Raw genomic sequence first — 22,075 nt, 5'->3', positions numbered from 1 at the left:
TTCAATAATTGGTTTAGAAGTACACACTCTTAAGCCCATCTGCACAATAATAATGCCTGCTGCATTTCAATGCATGTACCATATGGTCCTCTCAGGTAGATTTTCCTCAGTTGTTTATTCTCTCTGTAGCTAGGACATGGCACTAAATATATTTGACCTGATGTCTGTGAAAGGCCAGAAAAAGACTATCAATGCAATGTCAAATGTAATGCGGAGCCACAAAGCAGTTTAGGAATGCATCCAAAGTGCTGTGCCATGTTGCATTCTGGTGCTAAAATGACCAGAGAAAATACTGGATAAGATAAAGCAGTCCGGACAACTTTGCATCTTTGTGGTGATTAGCTGTAGTCATACTGTAGTTATATTTGACGGGGTGAAGTGCAGGCTTGTAACAGTCCCACTGCAACCAAAATAAGAACATCACATAGGTTTTATTGTTCTGTCTCTCATAAAAACAAAACCAGAAGTTACACAAGTGATAATTGTGCATAAAAGAAGTGACACCACAAAATGCACAGTGTTCCAAAACAAGAGAGCCGAAGAAGAAAGGGATCTTTCCACCAATGTAGAATCAGCCACGCCTAGCAGTGGGAACGGAAAGCAAAACTGCTTAATGTGACAAAATAAAGACAGAAACACTCCAAGGGAAAGTTAGAATTAGGATCCTGAAAGATTTATGCCTCCATTTTATTTATAATTTGTTTTCTTTTCCTTATTGGAATTGAGTTGCAACTGAATATTTGATGAGCACAGCCTAGAAGTAAGGATGTTATGTCAGCAAGGAAACAAAAAGTAAAGAGAAACAACACAGAAATGTATTTTGCGAAGTTTGCGCTTTGAAATAAACTAATATGCCTCTGCTTTCACAAGCGACTTGCTAATTGAATGTAGGGGGAGTTCGCTATCTGCAGGTTGCGTTGAGCCCTAGCGAGGCTAGCTGCGCCTTTCCATATGCACTGCGCTGAGTGCTGGGTACTCTCCGTGCACAGAACACCATCTGCATTTCGCTGTTAACGCGCCTTCACATCCAAGGGAGGATTAGGAGAAAATCCCTTGGTTTTTTTCAACCAGTTGACAAATATCAGATTTGTCTCTAAAAAATTAGCTCTATCTATATCTCCCGCCATATGACACACAGAAAAGATTATCTTTAATACCCAGCCAGCTTGGGTGTGGAAAAAGCAGATTAAAGTTTCAGTTTGGTCATATTTACCCAGCCACTTCAAGTATGAGACTGCCTGCATTACACAGTAGACAGACCTCTTCACAAATATTCCTCCCCCCACATGCACTGATCACCCCCATCCCCAAGCCTTTACCTTCCAGAAGCAAGATGTCTGCCCTGAAACAATTAGACATCATACTTAAATAATTCATCATTTCCCAGTCATTCTTTCTTTTCTGCGTGTCCTTTAAACAGAGTGAGCTGCTGAAGGGGCTAAAGTGAATAACAGCAGCAGGTGCCTTTTCAGACGGAGCTTTGTAGTCTGCAGAGGGTGCTGGGCTGTTATTTTAGTGGCCCACTGGTGAGGAGCAGGGGGTGGCTGGGAAATGGACCTGGTGGCTGACCTGAGACCCCAGAGCTGTGCTATTAGCAGTGTGCCTGTTGCTTAACGTAACCAGCTATCATTCCTGGTTTCAGTTCCCTTTACATCTTAGTGGTTACAACAATTCACCCACAGTCCCTTGTATAAGTATAAAGAGCCAAACACATTCCTTGAATCTGCATTTGACAGTTTAAGGATCCTTACTCTCCAAAAATAAACTCTTTTGACCCTGTAGGAGGTCATTTGTGCCAGCAGTGACAGCTTGTGGGACTGGACTTGCATGATTATTACCCATCAGCATGCATCAGAGGGATTTAAACATATGAGTAAGATGCTCCTTAAGCCCCTGCTAAGTAAGTATGTTCTTCCTGACCATTTCATTATCAAATGCATAATCGTCATCTGCTGAGCACAGAACTGAAGGCCTGAGGCTCTACCTGGTGTCCTGGATGTTGACTTCCTTGCTTCCGCTCAAAACCACTGCCCCACCCAGAGGTTGCTTTATGAACACAGGAGCCCCATAAATGAAATTAAGGTGTCAATTAGTCAATTACAGCATAATAACTCTGAGGGCAGACATTTAGAGACAGAGAGAACCTCAGCTAAGTTCATTTCCTCCGGCCCAGGAGCCTAGCGCTTGGCACACGTCACTCCCCGCCCAGACTCGCTGAATAAAGGCCCCAGTGCTCTCCCTAATGTTATTTTCCCCTGGATATCTTTTTTGATCAACAATTTCCTTTCATGGGTTTGTTTTTCAGATGCAGGGTATGCGCTCTTTCTCTCCCCAATTTGGCTAGGGAGAATTTTATAATTTAGTAATTAAAATCTTTGTTAGGCTTTAGAAATTGCGGCTAATTGAATTTAATGGGAAGATGAATTTCAATTTTATTTGATTAGCAGGACCCCTGGCATAGGTATTTATGGAAAAAACTCTACAAAAATATGCTGTGTGGGCTAAGATGGCATAATAGAATTACAGATAATCGGATTTCACTGTCATGAATTTCACTCTAATTTCACTCTAATTTTCCATTAGATAGCTGGTTTACAAATATTTGCTCATCTGCGATGGGAAAGGCTATCTGTCTAAAATGATTACGGAGCAAGCCTTCAGAAATATGTCCCTTTTTTCCCCTCCCTTTTTAAAAACCAGATTGCGAGGGATCAAAATTAGGAAGATTGCATTATGGATGTCTGCATCCGGGAGAGCAATGGGGGAGATATGATGATTACGGCCGGGGGATGAAAGCAGTGTCAAGAAAAATGTATGACTCAAAAACATAGGCCTATTCTATCTTCAGAATCTCTGCTCTCAGCACACTGCCGCCAAGCAACGCGCTATATCATAATTCATGTAATATCATAAACAGTGCATGGATATAAGAAATGCATTGCAGCATGTTGACACACAGATATACCTTATTCCTCATACAAACTCCATGTTAATTGCTTTCAAGTGTGTACCTATAATGAGATTTTGCAATGTGATTTTCATAGTGTTTGTATGTAGCTGTATATAAAGCTATACAGCAATTATGAAAATCAAATGAGATTCTGAAGAATCATTGTCATGAGTAATGCAAATGATGATCATCAAGAAGTGGTGTATTACCATCATCATTGTTCTGGCTGTATTTGTGTGTAAGTTTAATATTCAGCTCCTTCTCTGCTTAAAAATAAATATATAATGCAATATAAACAGACGTGAGAGGGAATAATATCACGCATCGAAGACAACCTCGAATAACACTGGGATGAACTCTTGTTGAGTCCCACTTTAAAAAACCCTGCTTCAGAATTAAGCTTTTACACGTTCAATTTCCTGCCAATTTGACAACAACATGACAGTGAATATCAAGAATAAACTCTATCCATTGACTGCTGAAAAGCACAAACTATTTTAATTTGTTGTGTTTAAAGTTAGATTTAGTACAAGTGCATCCTGCCGCTCCTCCTGTGTAGTCCCCAACCTGTACGCCCCACCAGCGAGGGCAGACCTCCACCCCACGCCAACTCGCACCCACTCCATCTCCTCCCATTCGCTCGCTCACTCTTTGCCCTGAACTGCAAGAGACAGCAAGAGGGGTTCAAAAACACAATCTGACTCTCGGCAAAGGTCAGATTTCTCACTCGGCATGTCTCTAGGCTTTGGGCACAAAAGCCACTGAATTCACATCTATCAACTGGGCCCTAGCTTTTGTCCTGGGGAATGGAGGACTCGGAGTGGGCCCTTCACCAGACCAGCCCCTCCTGGAGTGCACTGTCAGGGGCAGCCAAACGTCTGGCCCGGCGGCCCTTTGACTGATGTACCCCTGCCATGTCACACGCACGGCAGCGCACACACACACTCACACGCATACACACTCCACCTTGCCCTCAACATTCTCCCGCATGCACCATACAATAGCCTCGGACCACATCAAACAAAAATCCCCACAGCTCCTTTTGAAAAGTAATGGTTTCGGCCCCAAAGATGGCAGCTCAAGGGCCAGAGGGCTGCAATGCATGGAGGGCAAACCCTCCCTCCTGTGGACATGAATAGAATTTGCCCTTCAAACCCACCCCCCAATATCAAGTTTAGAGATACTGTAGAATTTTTTTTTTTTATTGATGTACTATACCTTTTGTGGAACAAGGAATTGCAGAGTTACAGCCAGACAGATGTTCATATCTTTAAACGTATCCTCATGCAGCGGTTATGAAAATGTATTCATTCTTTTTCGTGTGTTTTCCTGCAAGTGTCCTGCAACACGAGCGATAGCTGTGCTCAACCAGCGCCTGCAGTAACAACTTGATTAGACCCAAAAACTGATTTGGGTCAGAAAAAGAGTGGGGTTGGGTTAACGTGAGTTCTGGGTTAAACATTTTTAACCACTTGGTAAAGTTTTGGTTGTGTTAAGGAAATGATTGTGGTTTGGGTTCGTATTTGTACTTTTAAGCTACTTTAAGTTAAGCTCAGTCAACAAAACGTTTTGATGTTGACCTCTTGTTTCTTTAGCATAAACTAAAATATTATAGTGTCTCTTATTACAGTGTAGCTGGTAAAGGTGCTACCAAGAGCTCATCAATTTAACACCAGTTTTATTTGCAATATGTGTGACCTCTGAACAACAGTACATTGAACAACAGCGATTTATGAACATTTGTATTCTATGGTCAGGCAGTGTTGTACTCATTAATCCACCAAACATAATATGTTTGTTTGTACAACATGTGGTTGATAAAAGAATAGAACTGACAGTTGATAAATGTCCAACACCTTCACAACCGTTGTAGTCTGGCTGCCAAGTCGGGTCATTTAAAACAATTGAATTAGTTTATCATGGCTAAAAAAGCTGAAGTAGTGTTTACAGTACAATGTTAGATCAAGGGCGGAACCTTTATGATAAAAAACTCTTTTAATGACATGTCCCTTCATGCGGGTTAGGAAGGAGGAGACAAAGCTTTTTTTTTACATTATTAACCTGTGGATGAGTCATAATAATTTTTAAATCAACCAAAACCTGTTTTATGTACATACTTTGGACTTTGATAACTGCTCAGGAACTGAACCCAAGATAATGTATCATTGCGTTATGGTTCACAACCATAAAGTTGTTCATTTCTGCTTTTGTATAACCACTAAAGGCTAGTTATACACCACCTTTATTCAAAATAAAACTGCTGTGGAAAACACCTTTTTTTTCTATTTGCTGTCACTTTGTAAATTCCACATTCTTGACATCGGGCCAGTTTTGCAGTATATTGGCATTATATACAAAAGGTCCAAAGGCACTTTGCATGCCACTGCGGAAGAAACTGCCAGGCAAATAAGGGGTTTGTCTTATAAAGTATTCATTGTCACCTGGTAACGGCTGCCGTTTATCTTTTCACCTGAAATTACAATGAAAACTGATAGCTTATCAGAGGGAGGGAAGGAAAAGAGTGTTCTCTGACGGAGCGAGTCAAATAATGTATACTATACAACACTGAAATAGAGAGGATCTGGGTTTTGTGAGGGAAATAAAAAAAGTTTTTAGCTTTAAGCTAAAGAGTTTGAGTATTATCTTCTGGCATGCTCCTAGCGAGAGATATACGGCAAGCATCTTCATCGTATTCAGTTGTGTCCCTTTAATGTGTGGCATGTAATGATGATTTAATGGTTAGGTGACTCTCTAACACAATTGTCAAAATATTCAATCATCTACTACATAAAGATAAGAAAAATGGGGTTATAAAAAGCAGACTTTTAACCATTTTATATTTTATTAAAAATGAGTGTAAAGCATTAAACACTAGTGCACCAATAGGAATACTATATATATTTTTAAAAGAATAATCTCATCCTACCCAAAACCTTTTCTTTAGTGTTGCGCTCCCTTCATTTGAATAGAGGCAGTGGAAGCTCCACCCCAAGAGAGTTGAAAGGCTAGAAGACCACAAAGATGGAAAAGGCCAGCCCACTGAGGGAGGGAGAAAAAAAACTGCTCCGGTTCCTCTGCCATAATTTCCTATCAGCCTATTCAGACAACATCACCAACAGCTTGGTCTGTGTGTGTGTGTGTGTATGGGGCCAGAGCAGAGAGCGAGCGAACGAGAGGCAGCACGCGAGAGACAGAGAGAGAGCGACACACAGAGAGAGAAGGGAAGGGGGAGGCTCCATATTCTTTCACCTACCCCCCGTCAAACCACAGGAAGGAGGGGCCAGACCCTAAGCTGCCAATCAAATCCGCTCGTGGCAGCCGGCATTATCTCAGCAACAAACTATTGACAGATTACATGTCAAGGAGTTTAGTGCATGATTGAAGGAAGCCTTTTTTTATCAAGTTACTTTTCCGCTTTATTTCCCCCTCCACCATCCAACATTCGAATGACTTTCTTACAGAGTTGAGTAATATTATGAAAGTTACATGTCTGAGAGGATTTAACTTCGACTTCCCTGAATATGGTGAGTACGCTTCTTCTTTTTTTACCTTTTGCCAGATATGTTTTATTAGTTGACAGTTTAAGGTGTGCCTTTATCTCTGACTAAATACACGGAGAGGGGAAGTTGTTCATGATTAAACTATGTGCCAGAGCATACGTATACCCAAGAGTTGCAACACCCTTATTTATAGCCCTTTGACAGTGCCCAAAGGTGACTGCAACATCAAATATGATTGCCCATTTCCCCAGCACACACGCTGCGTTACATGCAGTGTGTGAAGAAAGTTCACAAAGCCAGTTTCATTTTGTCTTGTCAGAGTCTATTTCTCTCCTAGGACATGAGACCAGCACAACTCTCTCTCTGTCAGGCTTTTTTCTTTCTTCCTCCGTGTTTTGCTGCTTGTTTAGTCGCCTCAGTTAATTACATGTTTTTGAATAAGCCGGTATTGGAACAGTCGAAATACAGGTATTGGCTTTACCCACAGAGGCACTGGCAATGCCATTAGGGTACACTGAATGGCCTAAGGGTTTGTTGCCAAGGGGACAAAGCAAACAAACTGTTGTGTTGATTATGTTGTCACACATGTAGAAGGAAACAGGAGCAGGGCTTACACCTTCTCAGGTAATTCTAATTGGTTTGTTTCACATTAAAATATAAACGTGGGACAAATGAAATAGATCACATGTTAGTTAAAATTATAATTATCACTATATGTTTCTAAAATATTGAATTAGATTGTTTAAATGCAAATGCACCTGCGAGGCAGATCATTTAAAATGTCATTCGGCCTGTAACTGTCAGGTTGACAACAGTGATCCGGTGCGTACTTTTGGGAGGATAAACTTGTGCTGTTGTAACAGGATTACACCTTATACTCACAAGCGTCACTCTCCTCGCCGCTTCATTTGTAAGAAGTGTTTTGTGTGAGTTTCAAAAAAAGTCATAATACGCGTTGACATATAGTTCTGTCTTGCGTGTACTCTATTCAGTGTGTGCTCTCTATTTTAATGCACTGAGTAGTGTCTTCCCTTTATAAATGTGTGTGTGTGTATGTATGTGTGTTTTTATTAATAGCCCCTTTCTATTTCATTATTTGCAGCACAGCTAATAACTTAACGCTAACTTTATATCAATAAATAGATTACCTTTGACTTTAGTCTTCCCTATTTTATTTAAACGCTTTACTTTGAACTACCACACTGTATAAACATTTCTAAAAGAGTGTGGGGATATTTTGAGCAGACTGTTGCTTTTAAAATTATATCAGTGTTTTAAATTTCATAAAGAATGCTCAAAAAATGTATTTACAGAATTATTGTTTCCTTTTTTTCGGGTCGTTTCACATATAAAAATCTGCAACTGTTACTCGAGCACATTTTGCTCCAGGCAGCGCTTTTTAACACATTTATACCAGCTTTATACTCTCTGCATTTTATTTGAATCCTCCTTAAAGCTATTTCTTTTTTATTGCTGCCTTTTCTTGCCATTTAGCACTCTTGACAGCACATAAGCTTTTCTGCTCTTTAACTTGTGTTTGGCAGTATTATTGAACAAATGAATTCTAATCTCAAGAAATGTTTGTTGAATGATTAAATAAAACAATGAGAGAGTGTATCGTAGACCACAGGCTGTCCCTGACAGAACTGAAGGCTTGGTTATTATGTCAGGTTATTTGAGGTGTCCTGTATTATATTTTAAAATAACAACAAACAAGTCCAACTGTTATCGTGACACACCCTAATTTCAAACTTTTCGTCAGCTTGGAAAATGTTTTTCTACCCTCTTATGAGTCATAATGTTGATTGCCTTCTCCCTCACTGAGTTGTCTCATTAACCCTTTGTGGCCCTCTCCATCTTTTACGGCCTTCCACAAAAAGCAGGATGAAATGAGGGAGAAAAACAAGCCCAGTTCTGAAGGCCCTCAATAACCTTTTATCACAATTTAGCAATAACCTGAATCAATTTGATGTCTTAAGCAATAAAATATGCTGTTGCACTCCTATTTCTGCTGCTCCTTGGATGACAGTAAATTTACATTTTTTAATTAAACTAGCCGGAATTTTTATTAGGGGGCTGGGCTATGCTAATGGGAATGTTGTGTACAGCAGATTAACAGAGTTTTGAAATAAATTTAACAGGGAGACATTTGGAGGAAAAAAATGCGAGTCATTGTCTTTAACCTCTTTCATGCCGATTTCTCCTGGGGGATCCTTGTATTCTAAGGAGCCATGTCAGGGAAGAGTGCTTCTCAGCAACGAGGTGATTAGTATCGCCTTGTCAACCGAGGAAAAACACTCATATTCTCCAGATTTATTTTTTAAATACCTTGTTTAAATTACACCAAAAATATATGATTTTAGTTTTCACTTAGATGTGAAACTGAATACACTCCTTTAATTTATATCACTCTCTGTGGGTAAATGTAAACAAAAAGGAAATGTCTGAAGTCATGTTTTATGTAGATATGTTTTAGTTTTTTGTGGAAATGTGGAAAATAGAGACATTTAATGCAACATTTCACTTTATATTTACACTTCACCAATGGATTGTGTTTATGTCATTTTTCCTGTCTATATTAATTCCTTTTCTAGCTTTAAATTTAGATTTCAGATTTTACTCCCACATCGCGCAAGTACTATTAAATAAGTGTCAAATACAGTAGTTAATGGCAGCGTATATGTTTGTGTAGTTTTATGGTCCGCTCTCAGTATTTGATTGATGTGTGTGTGTGTGTGTGTGTGTGTGTGTGTGTGTGTGTGTGTGTGTGTGTGTGTGTGTGTGTGTGTGTGTGTGTGTGTGTGTGTGTGTGTGTGTGTGTGTGTGTGTGTGTGTGTGTGTGTGTGTGTGTGTGTGTGTGTGTGTGTGTAATGCCTGGCTTTAGCAGAGTGGCAGGGGGAGAGAAGGGGGAACATAGACAGCAGACAAGGGGAGGGAGGTGTGTGTGTGTGTGTGTGTGTGTGTGTGTGTGTGTGTGTTAGTTTGCGTGCGTGTGTGTGTTTGCGTGCGTGTATGTATATGTGTGTGTTTGGGTGTAGACAGAAAGAGAGGGACAGCTGAGTCCTGATTGAGCATGTGCCCAGTCATCAGACAAAAGCCACCCAACACCATAATTACCTTAACCCCCGTCCTTTAATACCCAAATCACACCAACTGGCTGTTTTTTTTTTGCCGGCAGAAAGAGGAAACATTAGAGATCAAACAATCAAATAAACTCCAGATGCACGTGGGCTGCCATGCATCTTGCCGCAGTAGCCAAAGTGTTCAGGGCTACTTGATATGGGCCAGGAGCAAGGCAAGTGGCATCACCACCCCCTTTTCTTCAATCCTGTGCACTCATGCAGTGGCCAGCACCTAATTAAAACCTCAAAGCTCCCCGTCACCAATCTGGAGTAATGGCCTAATTAATACTCGGTGAAGAAATATTCCAGAATGATAAACAGGTTGCACCTTGGGTCTTCATTGCCTTTATTATCTAAAATGTAACTGGCCAAGTTTTATTAACACAGATAATGCATGTTTGTTAAACTACTAAAAATAGGGGGAGATGGAAATTGTGAAGTGTCATTTTTTTATTATACTATCTTGAAAAGGGTGGCAGTGAATTATAAATTGTCATTAATCAGAAGAAAAGTTGTATCTTTATTTATTTTTCAGAAAAAATATATTCTTTTCTCCCTCCATATTTCTGGCTCATTTGTGTCAGCGCAACCAGCTGAAAAGAAATGGTGCTTTTAATCTCTCAGCTGAATATCCCGTATCATGTATTCTTGGGGCCAGAGTTAAGTTCCAGTTGCTTTTTTTTTCTCCCACGATTGTCTAATCTTACATATGAAATTATAATTTCATGCAAATTGAGAGAGAAGAATAATCTCTAGTCACTGATATGCTGTATAAGAGGGGAAAAGGGGAAAATGAAGAGGTAATTAGCAGAGTGGAAGACTTTGGCGCGTTTGTCTGAGAGCGTGGTCTCCACTGGCCATGAATGAATTTGCATGCTTCGCTTATCGAAGCACACTTATTAGGCCAGCTGAAAGAGAGATTAAGCCGGCACAAAATGTGGTGACTAATCCTTTTAAATGTGGCAGGGGGTCTTTAAGGTGTGAACCGGTCCGTACGCAGGTTAGCGGGTATGGAATGTGACAGACCACAACTTTCATACAACTGAATGTGTATGAAAGGAAGCAGCAGATGTGGGGTTAACTCTAAAGACAAGGACAGTTATTGACATGGGTAATAAATTGATAGTTTATCTCATGCCCCTCTTATCTGTGGAACAAATACAGCAGGTGGGGTCAGGCTGGGTTGATATAATGACGGAAACATCTTGTGGTCCAACATCAGTGCTGTATCTGTTTTATTTGTATTAATCAATAATTGCTAGTGAATTTAGTTAATCATACATTCAAAGCAAAAAGCTTTGAAAATGAGAAAAAGTAGACTGTCTTCCCCGGTGATTTTTTTATAGCTTTGAACACATCTCTTAGTTTCACTTCTCTGTCACCTTTTCTCTGAGTAATTCGGTGCTATGTGTTCTGTCTGTGGCTTTATTTTTGGTAGGACTAAAGAAAAAAAAAATCAACACAAACAAACACAGAACCGTGTTTTTTCTGTCACCTTCACTGTGAGCGAGAAAATGTTTGCTCTGCGGAGTTACAGAGCCAATACCCCTGTCCTCGTCCGTAATTGACTGCAAACAGGAACGTAGTGACGTTTAAACACTGCCCTCCTCTCTCTTCTGTGTCTCACACACACACATCTTTCACGCAGTCCCTAACCCGGCACCCCTCAGCTTCAGGTCCGCTTTCTGCCGTGTTTTTTCATGTGACATTCTATTCACTTGGGTCAGTAGCCGGCAGCAGCAGCAATAATTACTGTCTGTACATGATAAATCTGAAGCCCAGCTGTTCATTTCTGTCACTGTCGACAGAGACAGAAAGATAGTGAAGAGAAGGAGAGAGAAAGGGGGAGCCCAGTTTGCTGGATTTTTTTTTTTTCTCCCTCCTTTTTTTACTTGGTAACTTGATAGGATTACATGGTTCTAGAGCCCACACCTGTTTAGAGGCTGTTAGCAGAACAGTTGGCAGTCCCATAACCACAGCTTAGCCTTTTTCTTCTCTTGCTGCTGTCCATTCTGTATCCCCTTTCAGAGGATTTTACCCCGCATGTATGACGAGAGTTTGTTTCGCTGGGGCTCCTGCCTCAGTCAGGGGTGAGGGGGGGAGTGCACTCCTTGTGACACGTGAGCGGTGTGTGTTTGATGTTGGGGAGCATACCCTACGCCCTCTGTGTGTGTGTGAGGTCGGCTGACATCTCTTTTCCCCTCCCTCTCCTGAGACATGTCTGCCATCAGTTGTGCTTCCATCTCCGACCTCAGTCACACAGGAACCATCCCCCGGCACAACGAATGTACAAGTAGCTCAACAGTCGACAATAAAATAATTAAATTCAGTTTGTTTTCTTTAAAGGGTGGGGGACAGGTGTTGTCAGTGTCTTAAAATGCCCAAATACAGGTTAAACCAGACGATTTCAATGATTAAGGGTTAGGTTGAGAACATTTGCGCATATCTTAGGAGTGCCAAAGCCGTGCTGTCAATTAGAAATACTTTTTGAAGGAGTGGAGAAATGAGTAATGCATAAAATTTGTTGCTTGTTTTCTCTTGTTCGGGTATTAATAAAGTGGGAAACAGTCCTAAATATTGTGTGAACACAGGGAAATATTGTGTAAGAGACAGTTTTGTGGGGGAATCGGGGACAGTCATCAGACCCAGAAAATCGCATTACAGTATGTTGTTTTGTGCCTTGGTGCAACGTGTCTCACTGCCTTATTTGGCATTCAGCAGCAACACAGCTCTTTGGCTTCGTCACTTTCTATGGGCCCTCAGCACCTGTTCCCCCTATTGTGCCGGAATTTTCTATATTTGGCAAGAAGTTGGACTCTCTCAAATGGTGTGTAGGTCAAGGTTTCTAAAAGTTAGAGATGAACTCAATGTTCTCCCAACTGAATTTTTCTTTTTCTATTTTCTGCAGCTGCTCATTTGTTCAAAAGACAATATTAGAAATGGATGATTCAACTTGGGAGGACTACGAAAAATTTCTCACCAGGGCACCTAAGTGTCATGTTGTCCCGAGCATGTTATTGACACGTTGCATTGCCAAGAGGGCAAATTATCTTCCTTGTAAAGCACAGGAGAAATAAAAAAAAAGATCAAAGTTAATAGATATCTGAGGCTAACTTTTAATTGTTCTGATATGTAATCGCTAAATGACAATAAAAAAGGAGCAGGGCCACTTTAAAAGCTTTATCTCCTCTGCTCTGTGCCCAAAGTGTCATGTCCATAACAGCACCACCTGATCTACAGAGTAAAATAACCGCTAAGGCTTATTGTTTGGACAATATTGGAGCCCCCCCCTCACCCCACCCGTTCCCCCCCCCCCCCCCCCCCCTGCTTCTCTCCCCTCTCCCTTGATTCATTTCACCCACTGTCCTCGGCTGCTGGAAAATGGCGTTAATTTTTTTATTACCTGTTTGACTCTCCAGCCTTATTACTGTAGCCCCTTAATGTTCTCTGTAACCGTGGAAACCAGATGAATAAATGTCCGCCAAAGAAAATGAGATGATTAAACAGGTCACCCTTGCAAAACAAATTCGCTTGGTCGAGCGCAATTTGTGTACCAAGCGGCTGTCTTAACAGTTTGCTAACAAGGGGATTGTTTGCCAGACTAACTGACAGAGAAGGGAGGGGGAAATGAAGATATCTGGAGAAAAGGATATGATTGAAGAGATAATATTTTAGATCACCGTGCTATTTGTCTCGTCTTTTTATTCCTCATGATAACATGGTGTTTGTATAAGATTTAAAGTTCTACCTTTCATTATATTCCTACATAAAGGCAGATACTCTGGAAATAGCCTTTTCCAATGCACTGTACATTTTCTTGCATTTACAAGTAACGTTCAAGTTGTATTGTCATTGTCAGGGGCATTTTGTCCGTCATCATCAGCAACTGCAGTAGCAAATAGAATTTTCCTCATTTATGTTGCAACCAATCATTACTGCTAATTGTCATTGAGGCCATCTGTATAGGATGGCTCGTCCTCTATTGGTGTTGGAACAGTACTGGTCATGGATTTACAAGTCCAATAATAATACTTAACACCTCCATAGTCCGTGCAAAACAGTTCATATTCACAACTGCAGTGATGAAGGAGTTTTTTTTTTTTCCCTCTTAATTCAAACAGTAACATGAACAGGATCCTGGTTTCAAAGTGTCACTAAGCTGCTTTCCCATGATGCCCCCGCCCTTGCCTTCGATGTCAGTGTAATATTCTCATACAGTAGCCAATGACTTGTTTTAAGCAAAGCCCTCTGACAACCATTTAAAACGTCTGGTGTTTTCATCTGAGAAAATAAGAGACTAGGTCGGGCAGATTTAGCCATGTAACGATAGGGCTAACATGCAGACTTGGATTAGAATCAGGCCTGCGTTGCCATTCTAACCACAAATCATAAATGTCGGAGACACGGCGGTGGTGTTGTTTATGGAAGGATGCCACGCTGCGCCACTCAAGGGTGTTGCCTGTTTGCATTGATGCACCACCACCACTTACCGCCTCTTGCTTTAAAACAACTTCCGCATCCCACTCAGCCCAGCCATTTTGTCACGCTACCAAAGCAGATCCCAAATGCTCACCACAGCTTTAGCCTCAACTTTAGGGAAAGGGGGGTTTGCTGCTCAAAGGAGCCATTGCTTCTTTAAGTCGTTTGTGGGACAGAAGATGGTGAGCCAGAGTTTTTCCACTGGTAGAGGTGGTATTTCATCCCAATACAGGGACACTACAGCTCAAAACTGAAAAGCACTTATGCATTATTGATGTTTTAATTTGTGCAAATGCCCAAGTCTTTGTTAAGTGATTATAGTGCTAGGGAGATAACAGGGGAGGTACTTCTCTATGAAACAAGAGCTTGCTTGCTTGCTGGCCGCACTGGGAAGCCATTGGACTAAATCTAACAAGTCAACGCTTCTGCTCAGCACTGTGCGAGAGCGAGAGAGGGAGAGAGAGAGGTGGGGGTGGAGGGGTGAAGAGAGTTTACTCGAAAATATCAACGTGTCTTTGATAAGAGAAAATTCAGCCGTTGATCTTTTGTCCTTATTTCAGCTACACCTCTCCCGTTTATGAGGTAGGTTTATAGGTCTTTTACATCCCTTATCAAAAAATATTTGATGTAAATACAATGGAACTGACCTGAAAAGCCCTATGTGTAAATACTCCTGGTGGCGCACTAGAAACTGACCTTGGGAGAAGAATGCAAAGTTATTATGCTTGCAAAACAAGCCAATAAAATAATACACCGTTGAAAGGAGGGAGTTTGGGTAAATATAAAAGAGAAGAGAAGCAGTTTTCTTTTTCTGCAATGATTAACTTGGCACAAAGGTTATCAAGGATGACATTTTTAAACTGTAATTTATGTAATTGCCTGCTACAGCTACCTTGCCACACAAACAGTGACAAAAAAAGGTTGAAACTTAGGGTAGAAAAGAAACATGCATGTACGTGCAGAGAACGAGCTTAAATCATTTTGTTCCATGCTTAAACTATTGTCACGTAGACAGCTGTTTCCTCTATTGTGCCGTTTAGTATCTGTAATGGTTGTCCAAACTCAGCCTCATCTCCACTGCTCTCACACCTGCAGCTGTTCACACAGCCTGCCGTCCTCCAGCAACAAACGCATGTATAACCTGTAAATTATGCTGTATTCATTTAGCCCAGACTGCCTTAATACGGTCTCTATCAATGTCAACCCATGAGATAAGTGTTTCAGTTTTGGTTTGGTTGCAGTATTGTTCATTCTCTTTTGTTCATTGGCTTTTTTCTTGCTTTATTCTTTGGGAAAATCTGCTTGAGTATGGAACCAGTCATTGCCTTTTGCTTTGACGTCCCTGGTGGAGGTAAAGACAAGAGCATGCGTGTAGATGTACATACACACACACACACACACACACACACACACACACACACACACACACACACACACACACACACACACACACACACACACACACACACACACACACACACACAGTAGGCTCTCAGGCTTCCCCAAGCATTTACTGCTTTATTAAGCTGTCTCATGAACCCACTAGCAGAACATGAGAATACAGGAAAAAAAGAAAAGCCCATATTACTTAGATGATTTGATGTCATTTGTGGACTACAAAACACTAGGCTTTATTGTGTGCGCAGAGAGAAAGAGCGGGAGCAGAGAAAAAAAGAAGTTGGCTTAGAAATTCAGAATTTCAATTAGCGTACGTAATCTGAACCTGCCGGCTTTGATAGAGGCTTTTTTTTTTGCTAAGAATACAGCAGCACTTGTACAACATTAATTAAGCAGACTTGTTTTTTTAAAGGATTGAGTAAAGTGTGCTTTATGCAGTCCTTTTCACTGAACAAAAGGCAGTTACCTCACATAGAGAACCGCTTCCCCCAAACCATTTCGAGAAAAAGGGCAATTTAAATTGGAGAAACGCACAAAAGACAGAAAAGAGAAGCCATTGAGAGTAATGTTCCAAAGGAGATGATATCATATGAGAGAAAAGCCTTTTGCTGAAGAATAGAAATGTATCCCTGCCACAGTGAAACCTAAGCTTGGCGCAGGAAAACGAGACCCTATTTTAATGACTTTCTACCTGACAGATGACTTTAGACCGCCTTTTGGATCACATTGCTTTGACTTTGTCTCTTACATCATCAAACCATTGATTATTAATAGTTTATATGAATTGTTAATTGATGGGTAATATGAGTTATGATTGAAATATCCTCCTAAACGTAAAAAGAATACTGTTCAGAAGAAAACAAGTCTTAAAAGAGTCTTAAACTGAAGGGTTTTTCCCATGGTGATGACTGTGGCAAAGCGGTTTGTGCTGCATTGGGGCTTCAGCCCTGCTGAAATGTCTACTCTTTTCTGGGTAGCGTGGCTACATGATACTGCAAGGTGAAATGCATGCTCTAAACAAACATTAAAGGGGATTACAATTCATTCACGCACTTTGGTTTTATTTTCCATGAATGCATCAAGATAAAAAACAATGTCATTTATTACCAATAGATCATTTACCAAGTTGGAAAGCAGATAATGGCAGAGGTATATAAAAAAAAACATGTTAAAGGTGAATTATTTTTCCACCTGTTATCTCACCACATAAGGTTTTGTGTGTCTCTCTTGTTATAATATATACTAGAGTATAAAAGAGTCCCTTTCCCTAACTTATTCAAGATGTATATGAAATTTCCAGAGACTATTGTAAATCCTTTTGCGGTGGGTGATGAGTACACATACAGATGATACATTAAAACTGCCATAACTCGCACACCCAGCAAAGCTAAAAATCAATTGGAATGGATAGTTAAGCTGGCCCCTAAAAATCAATGAGCAATTCATGTCCTTGATCACAGAGTGTCATTCCTCTCAATGTTCTGGGGCTGATGAGGTCTGAGCATACACACATATACTCACATTCAGCACAAATAAACTGGCACATTCACTAGGCTGATACAATAAATGAATAGTACTTTTAAATACTCTGCACCAGAGAGAACACATAAGTAAACTTGTGATTTAAAATACCTCTCCCGATGTCAAATATATTCATTATAAGCTTGTGCTGTCCATTTAGTGTACTTTTAGTTTTACAGCTGAGTGGATATCCAAGGTTTTTATCCAAATGTGTTGAGACAGTGTTAAATGTGGTCAGGGTATTTCATCAGGGCCAGCTGGTGAATGGAACATAGTCGTCAGTCTATTGAAAATAGCAGAGAGTCAAATTTCAAAGCTCATGTTGTTGTTTTTAACCGTGCAAAATGTTGCAATTCAACAACAATGTACACCGAGTCTGGAAAATAGAGATGACCTTATAGCCATTACATGGTGGGGGCACACACACACATACCCCAACGCACACACAGTGGGCTTTCATGTAGGAAGAGGAGAAAGGCGATAATGTTTGCCAAATGAAGAGGAGGAAAATTCGGTTTCAAAATAGCAATTTTGCCCTTATTAATGCCATTAGTGTAACAGTCACAATGGATCAAATCAAAGGATGACCGAAGCAACTCCTCTGTCTCTGCGTTATGACGGGATCACGTCGGGAGTAATTTGGGCATTTTGTGTTGATGAGTGAAGTCTCTAGTGCTGTAGTATCCTGCAAACTGCCCCTTAATTATGCCTATAGTTTCTTCTTCTCTGTTCTGCTCTCTGTAAACATTTGAATACACATTTCTTTCAGTACCTTTTTTTTTTTATGTCCTATTGCCAGCCTTCATGTGAGCCAGCTATCAGTCGAAGTGATCCTTTTGTTGGGAACTACTGTATTTTTAATCCAGATTTAGATAATGCTCTTGGGTTATTCACTGCTTCGAGGCCGTTCATGTCACTCACACTTTGTATCCCCGTGTTGCCAATTATATCCACACTGACCAACTCAAAGCAAAGCTACAACACATATTATCACTATGCCACATAATATCTCCAACTTCTGATCTTTAGTTCTGTTCTCTAAACATTTTTCCCCATGTGGGTTCTCCTTCTTTGTCCTCAGGGTCTGTGGTAAATTAGTTATGAGTTAGCAGCAGTTGCTTGGCCTTAACAGGTGGTCATCTTTTACGGTCTATTACTCTGGTAACATTTGAAAGGGTCATTCAGCCTACTAGCAAAATACCTCAGATTTGGGGAGAGGAAAAGGCCTTCGAAACAGTTGTTGCCTGTCAGGAGGAGCAGGGAGTCAGGAGGACCGTTGGAACACTTGCTTGTCCCCTCCTCGAGGTGAGAATTTTCCAGCAGCTGTCACTTGGCCTCTTTACCTCATGTTTTTTTTTGGACGGGTGTTTTTTTTCCCCCTTCATTTCCAATAAAGCAAAAATGAATGTTTGTGGCAACTGGAGGGGGAGGGCAAACTCCAGTGCTGTGCCCTGTCACTCAGAATCTCGCCCGTGTGTGTCCTCCTCTAGAAGGGTAACATGTCTCATCAACCGCCAATCATGAAACGCACGTGAGACGAGCCTAACGGCGGAGTCTTGTTATTTTTGATTCAACTTCTTAAAAGCTCTGGTGGGTTTCTTTTACCATCTGCCGTCACAAAACTCCCTTTGTTTGGCCATGTATAGAAGCAAAATGGTGAGTTTCATTTGCCTCTGTTCTGCCTCTTCTCAACTGCACTACCCTTCTCTCTCCTATTCCCTCTTCCTTTCCCTGTCTCCCTCACTCCCCCTTTCTCCCCCCCCTCAATCCATCTGCATCATGTCGATCTGTCAGACTGCCAGTGTCTGTTCCAATTAGATTCCACTTAATACACGTAACCTCGATTAACACGCAATCAAGCCCAGATAAATCACGTCCTTTAAGTCCCCCCCTCTGCCTCTCCTGTGTTGCTTTGCATCACTCAGTTTTTCCCAACAAGCTTTCTTCGCCGCAGTCGTTGGTCACAATGTATGAAATCACACATTGAATCCGCAAGCAGGTAAACTTAGCGTCCTCAGCAGTGACATTTTAATTCGGACACAGGTGCTTTTTTTCACCTATAACCAAATGCTCTGTCTTAGTTAGTCTCACTTCTGTTCCCAGTAATGTGAGGTTCCTCTCGTGTTTCCAGCAGACTCGTGTTGGTGCCCTTCTCACCCCTGAAGATGAAGGTGTCTTAATTACATCTTTGGTTAAAAAGCTACAAAAGACACCCAGGGCTTCTTCTACATTGCGGGAGGCTGTGTAGTCTATTGTCTCTGTGACCTTTTTAGCTAGCGGACAATTGGTTTGACTAGATTACAAATTAAGACACAGCACCAGGCACTTAGAAAGCAAGTCTGTTAGAGAGCAGTTCTATTACTACCAGCCTGTGAAAGCCACTGGGCCATACATTTTAAGCATCAAATAAATGGCCACAAAGTCAGACATCACAAGCACATTGTTCCGTATCTATAAAATATAAAAGTTACATTTGCTGTAATTATATCTGCAATGCCATACTTCCTCTTTGCCAGTGGCAGAAATGGAAAAACACACAAAGCCACTACAGTGCTGAGGACTCTGGGCCGATTATTATTCTTTTAACAAAGTTAATAATTTACAGTGTTTATGCTAATGGGAGAAAAGGGGACTGTTGAATAACCAAACAGCGAAAACCACTAAAAATACAAACCAAATGAAAACAACCTGGGGCACTGAAAAAGCACACGCAGCACTCTCGGGGTCTTCTTTTATTAATCGCAGCTAAAAGTGCTAACATTGACATGTTGAACAGATTAGCCTCTTTAATAACTGTGTGGGTCAACATGGCTACCTCTGTTGATCCATGATGATATCCTGTCGGGAGGCGTATAGCCCTTGTTTTTCATATTCTGACCTCTGCCTCTATTGGGCTCGCCCCCTCTCTAATGATGCACTAAATCTGGCGTATGCATTCGCTCTTATCCAGGGATTCAAAAATGTTTGGCAGTTGTCATTATTGCAGCGTCTGACTGCGTTGGTACCAATTTTGTAGCCGTGCTGTGTTCAACAGTGGAAGCTGTGGCAGTCAGAGATCTGGCTTTGTTTCACACAGCGACAGCTTGTGTCATACATGCTCAGGCTGCTTCTGTACAGCATTAATGGTTTTAAATATCTCAATGCTAGTTGGAGCTGACAAGGACTGCCGGTGTGCAGTGTGTAAATAGGGCTTGGATTTAAAATAAATTAAGCTATGAGAAAGGCTCACGTTGATCCATTTCTTATCTCCTCTGCTGCCTTGTCAGCCCAAAGCCCTTTCAAATTGTGTGGACGAGTTAAAGGACAAGCAGTACTCATTCACAGTTTCTACCATCTAAGAATAGGTTGTTATTAGTACTAACAAATGAACAATGTATGTAACTGTAGTAGATACCATAGTTGTTCCACTTCCTTGAAACTGTTGATCTCTGTGAAACCAATTAAAAAGTTGTGCGTGTTTTATTTAATTAGTATTGGGTGCAAACAAAATGAGTATTGAATAGTCACCCGATAGCCCTCTGCCCTGTCTTTTTCCATTTATAAACTCTTTCCACAGCCACAACAATGTTGCACTGTCTCTTTAAAAGGGCTGACAGTTTTGACTATAAATTGAGCTAATTTTTTTCACTTTCCCAGAGAAAAAAAATGAGAATAACGCTGATGAGTTTTAACAGCTTCAGCCAGGCGATGGGCAAATATAATAAGTGTTTTCGTAGACGTCACCAATGATTATCTCATCTGGGCATTTTGGGTGAATGTAGTGGATTTAGAGGCTCGTCTCCCATTGTGCTGACATCACCCTTTAACAAACCAAATTAAATCATGGCTAAAATCATTTGAAACTCTCCCGGAGTCTGAAATGACTGAACAATGAAAGTCTGGGAAAAATTGTAAGGGAATGCTCTGTGCGTTTGGGTGTGCATGTGTTTGTGGGGATTCAAGTGTGTTTAGTCGCGGGGGATGGGTGGGGGTGTAATGTGGAAATGGGGGCAAATTTATCCTCACACTGCATAATGGGATAAGGGAAGCCAATATTTAACACATTCCTGAGAGAGTTTAAAGGACAGCATTGTGTCACAGTACTTTGCACTGTGACATTTTAGAAATATATCTTTTTTTTTTCCTGTAATTTTTTAATTGTATTTAAACTGTTAATAAAAAAACTCACAGACCTTGGCATGGAAAGATATCTGTAAGGAAACTATGAAGGCATATAAAGGACAGCCGTATTGAGTCTTGATATAGCTCTACTTTTATAGATAGAAAGTCAGATTAAAGGGCAAGGGTGTCCAGTTTCCACAGCCAGGCAATGTTGCATGGAAATTGTGTTTCGATACTGATACCACTATGACACACAACAGGCAAGAAAATAAAATATGACACCTGTATATTTTATAAACACATATTGGTGATGTGCCATCACAACATAGAGACAGAAAGCCGCTCTCTTACAGTAACGGTCATCATTAAAATGTCCTTTAAAGTTCTTTACTTTTAAAAAAAGTACATTAATTGTTTTTATATATGGTCACATGCAGACTCAAATGCAACTTTGCATTAACAAGTTGGTGAGTAGCAGAAAATCTGCCATTGTGATTCTTTAATTTAATGTATTTATGTAATTTTACAGTGTTAGCTATAAGATAAGGTCTATTATCGCGGCTGGAACAAACAGGGATTTGTCAGCTGTCCCACCTAAGCACTCGCGTGATGCAGTCGGCCACCCATGACCTTGTGGAATGAACAAAAGAGTCAGAGAGAGAAAAAGTGAGTGAGTAAGAGGAGTCAGTGAAGGAGTGTTGTGGAGGTGCATGGAGGTGGTAGGGCAGGGGGGTTGTTGCTAAAGGCCTCAAGTCAGCCAACGTTGCCTGATGTGACAGGATTAGCTAAGCCCCGGTGAGCAGGGCTGGTTGTGTGTGTGTGTGTGTGTGTGTGTGTGTGTGTGTGTGTGTGTGTGTGTGTGTGTGTGTGTGTGTGTGTGTGTGTGTGTGTGTGTGTGTGTGTGTGTGTGTGTGTGTGTGTGTGTGTGTGTGTGTGTGTGTGTGTGTGTGTGTGTGTGTGTGTGTGTGTGTAGGGCAGGCAGGCAGTGTGCACAGCAGACTGGG

The 22,075-nt window shown here is 40.9% G+C and overlaps 1 protein-coding gene across 3 annotated transcripts in view; it reads left to right on the top strand.

Annotated features, from left to right (window-relative positions):
- The window catches only part of casz1 (castor zinc finger 1), a 163,044-nt gene that overhangs the window by 80,221 nt on the left and 60,748 nt on the right, over positions 1 to 22,075 (top strand). Inside the window, exon 1 of one of the 3 annotated variants that reach the window (XM_063880421.1) lies at positions 6,045 to 6,474. The exons of the other annotated variants lie outside the window; for them this stretch is intronic. Within the exon in view, the coding sequence (XP_063736491.1) occupies positions 6,426 to 6,474 (49 nt within the window). The 5' untranslated portion in view covers positions 6,045 to 6,425. Of the gene's footprint in view, positions 1 to 6,044; positions 6,475 to 22,075 lie in introns of those variants that run through there. 3 annotated transcript variants of the gene reach the window in all.

This window comes from Eleginops maclovinus, chromosome 1, assembly GCF_036324505.1.
Source record: "Eleginops maclovinus isolate JMC-PN-2008 ecotype Puerto Natales chromosome 1, JC_Emac_rtc_rv5, whole genome shotgun sequence".
Classification (NCBI taxonomy): domain Eukaryota; kingdom Metazoa; phylum Chordata; class Actinopteri; order Perciformes; family Eleginopidae; genus Eleginops; species Eleginops maclovinus.
Note: the sequence above shows the minus strand (reverse complement) of the source record. Positions and strands in the feature narration are given on the sequence as shown.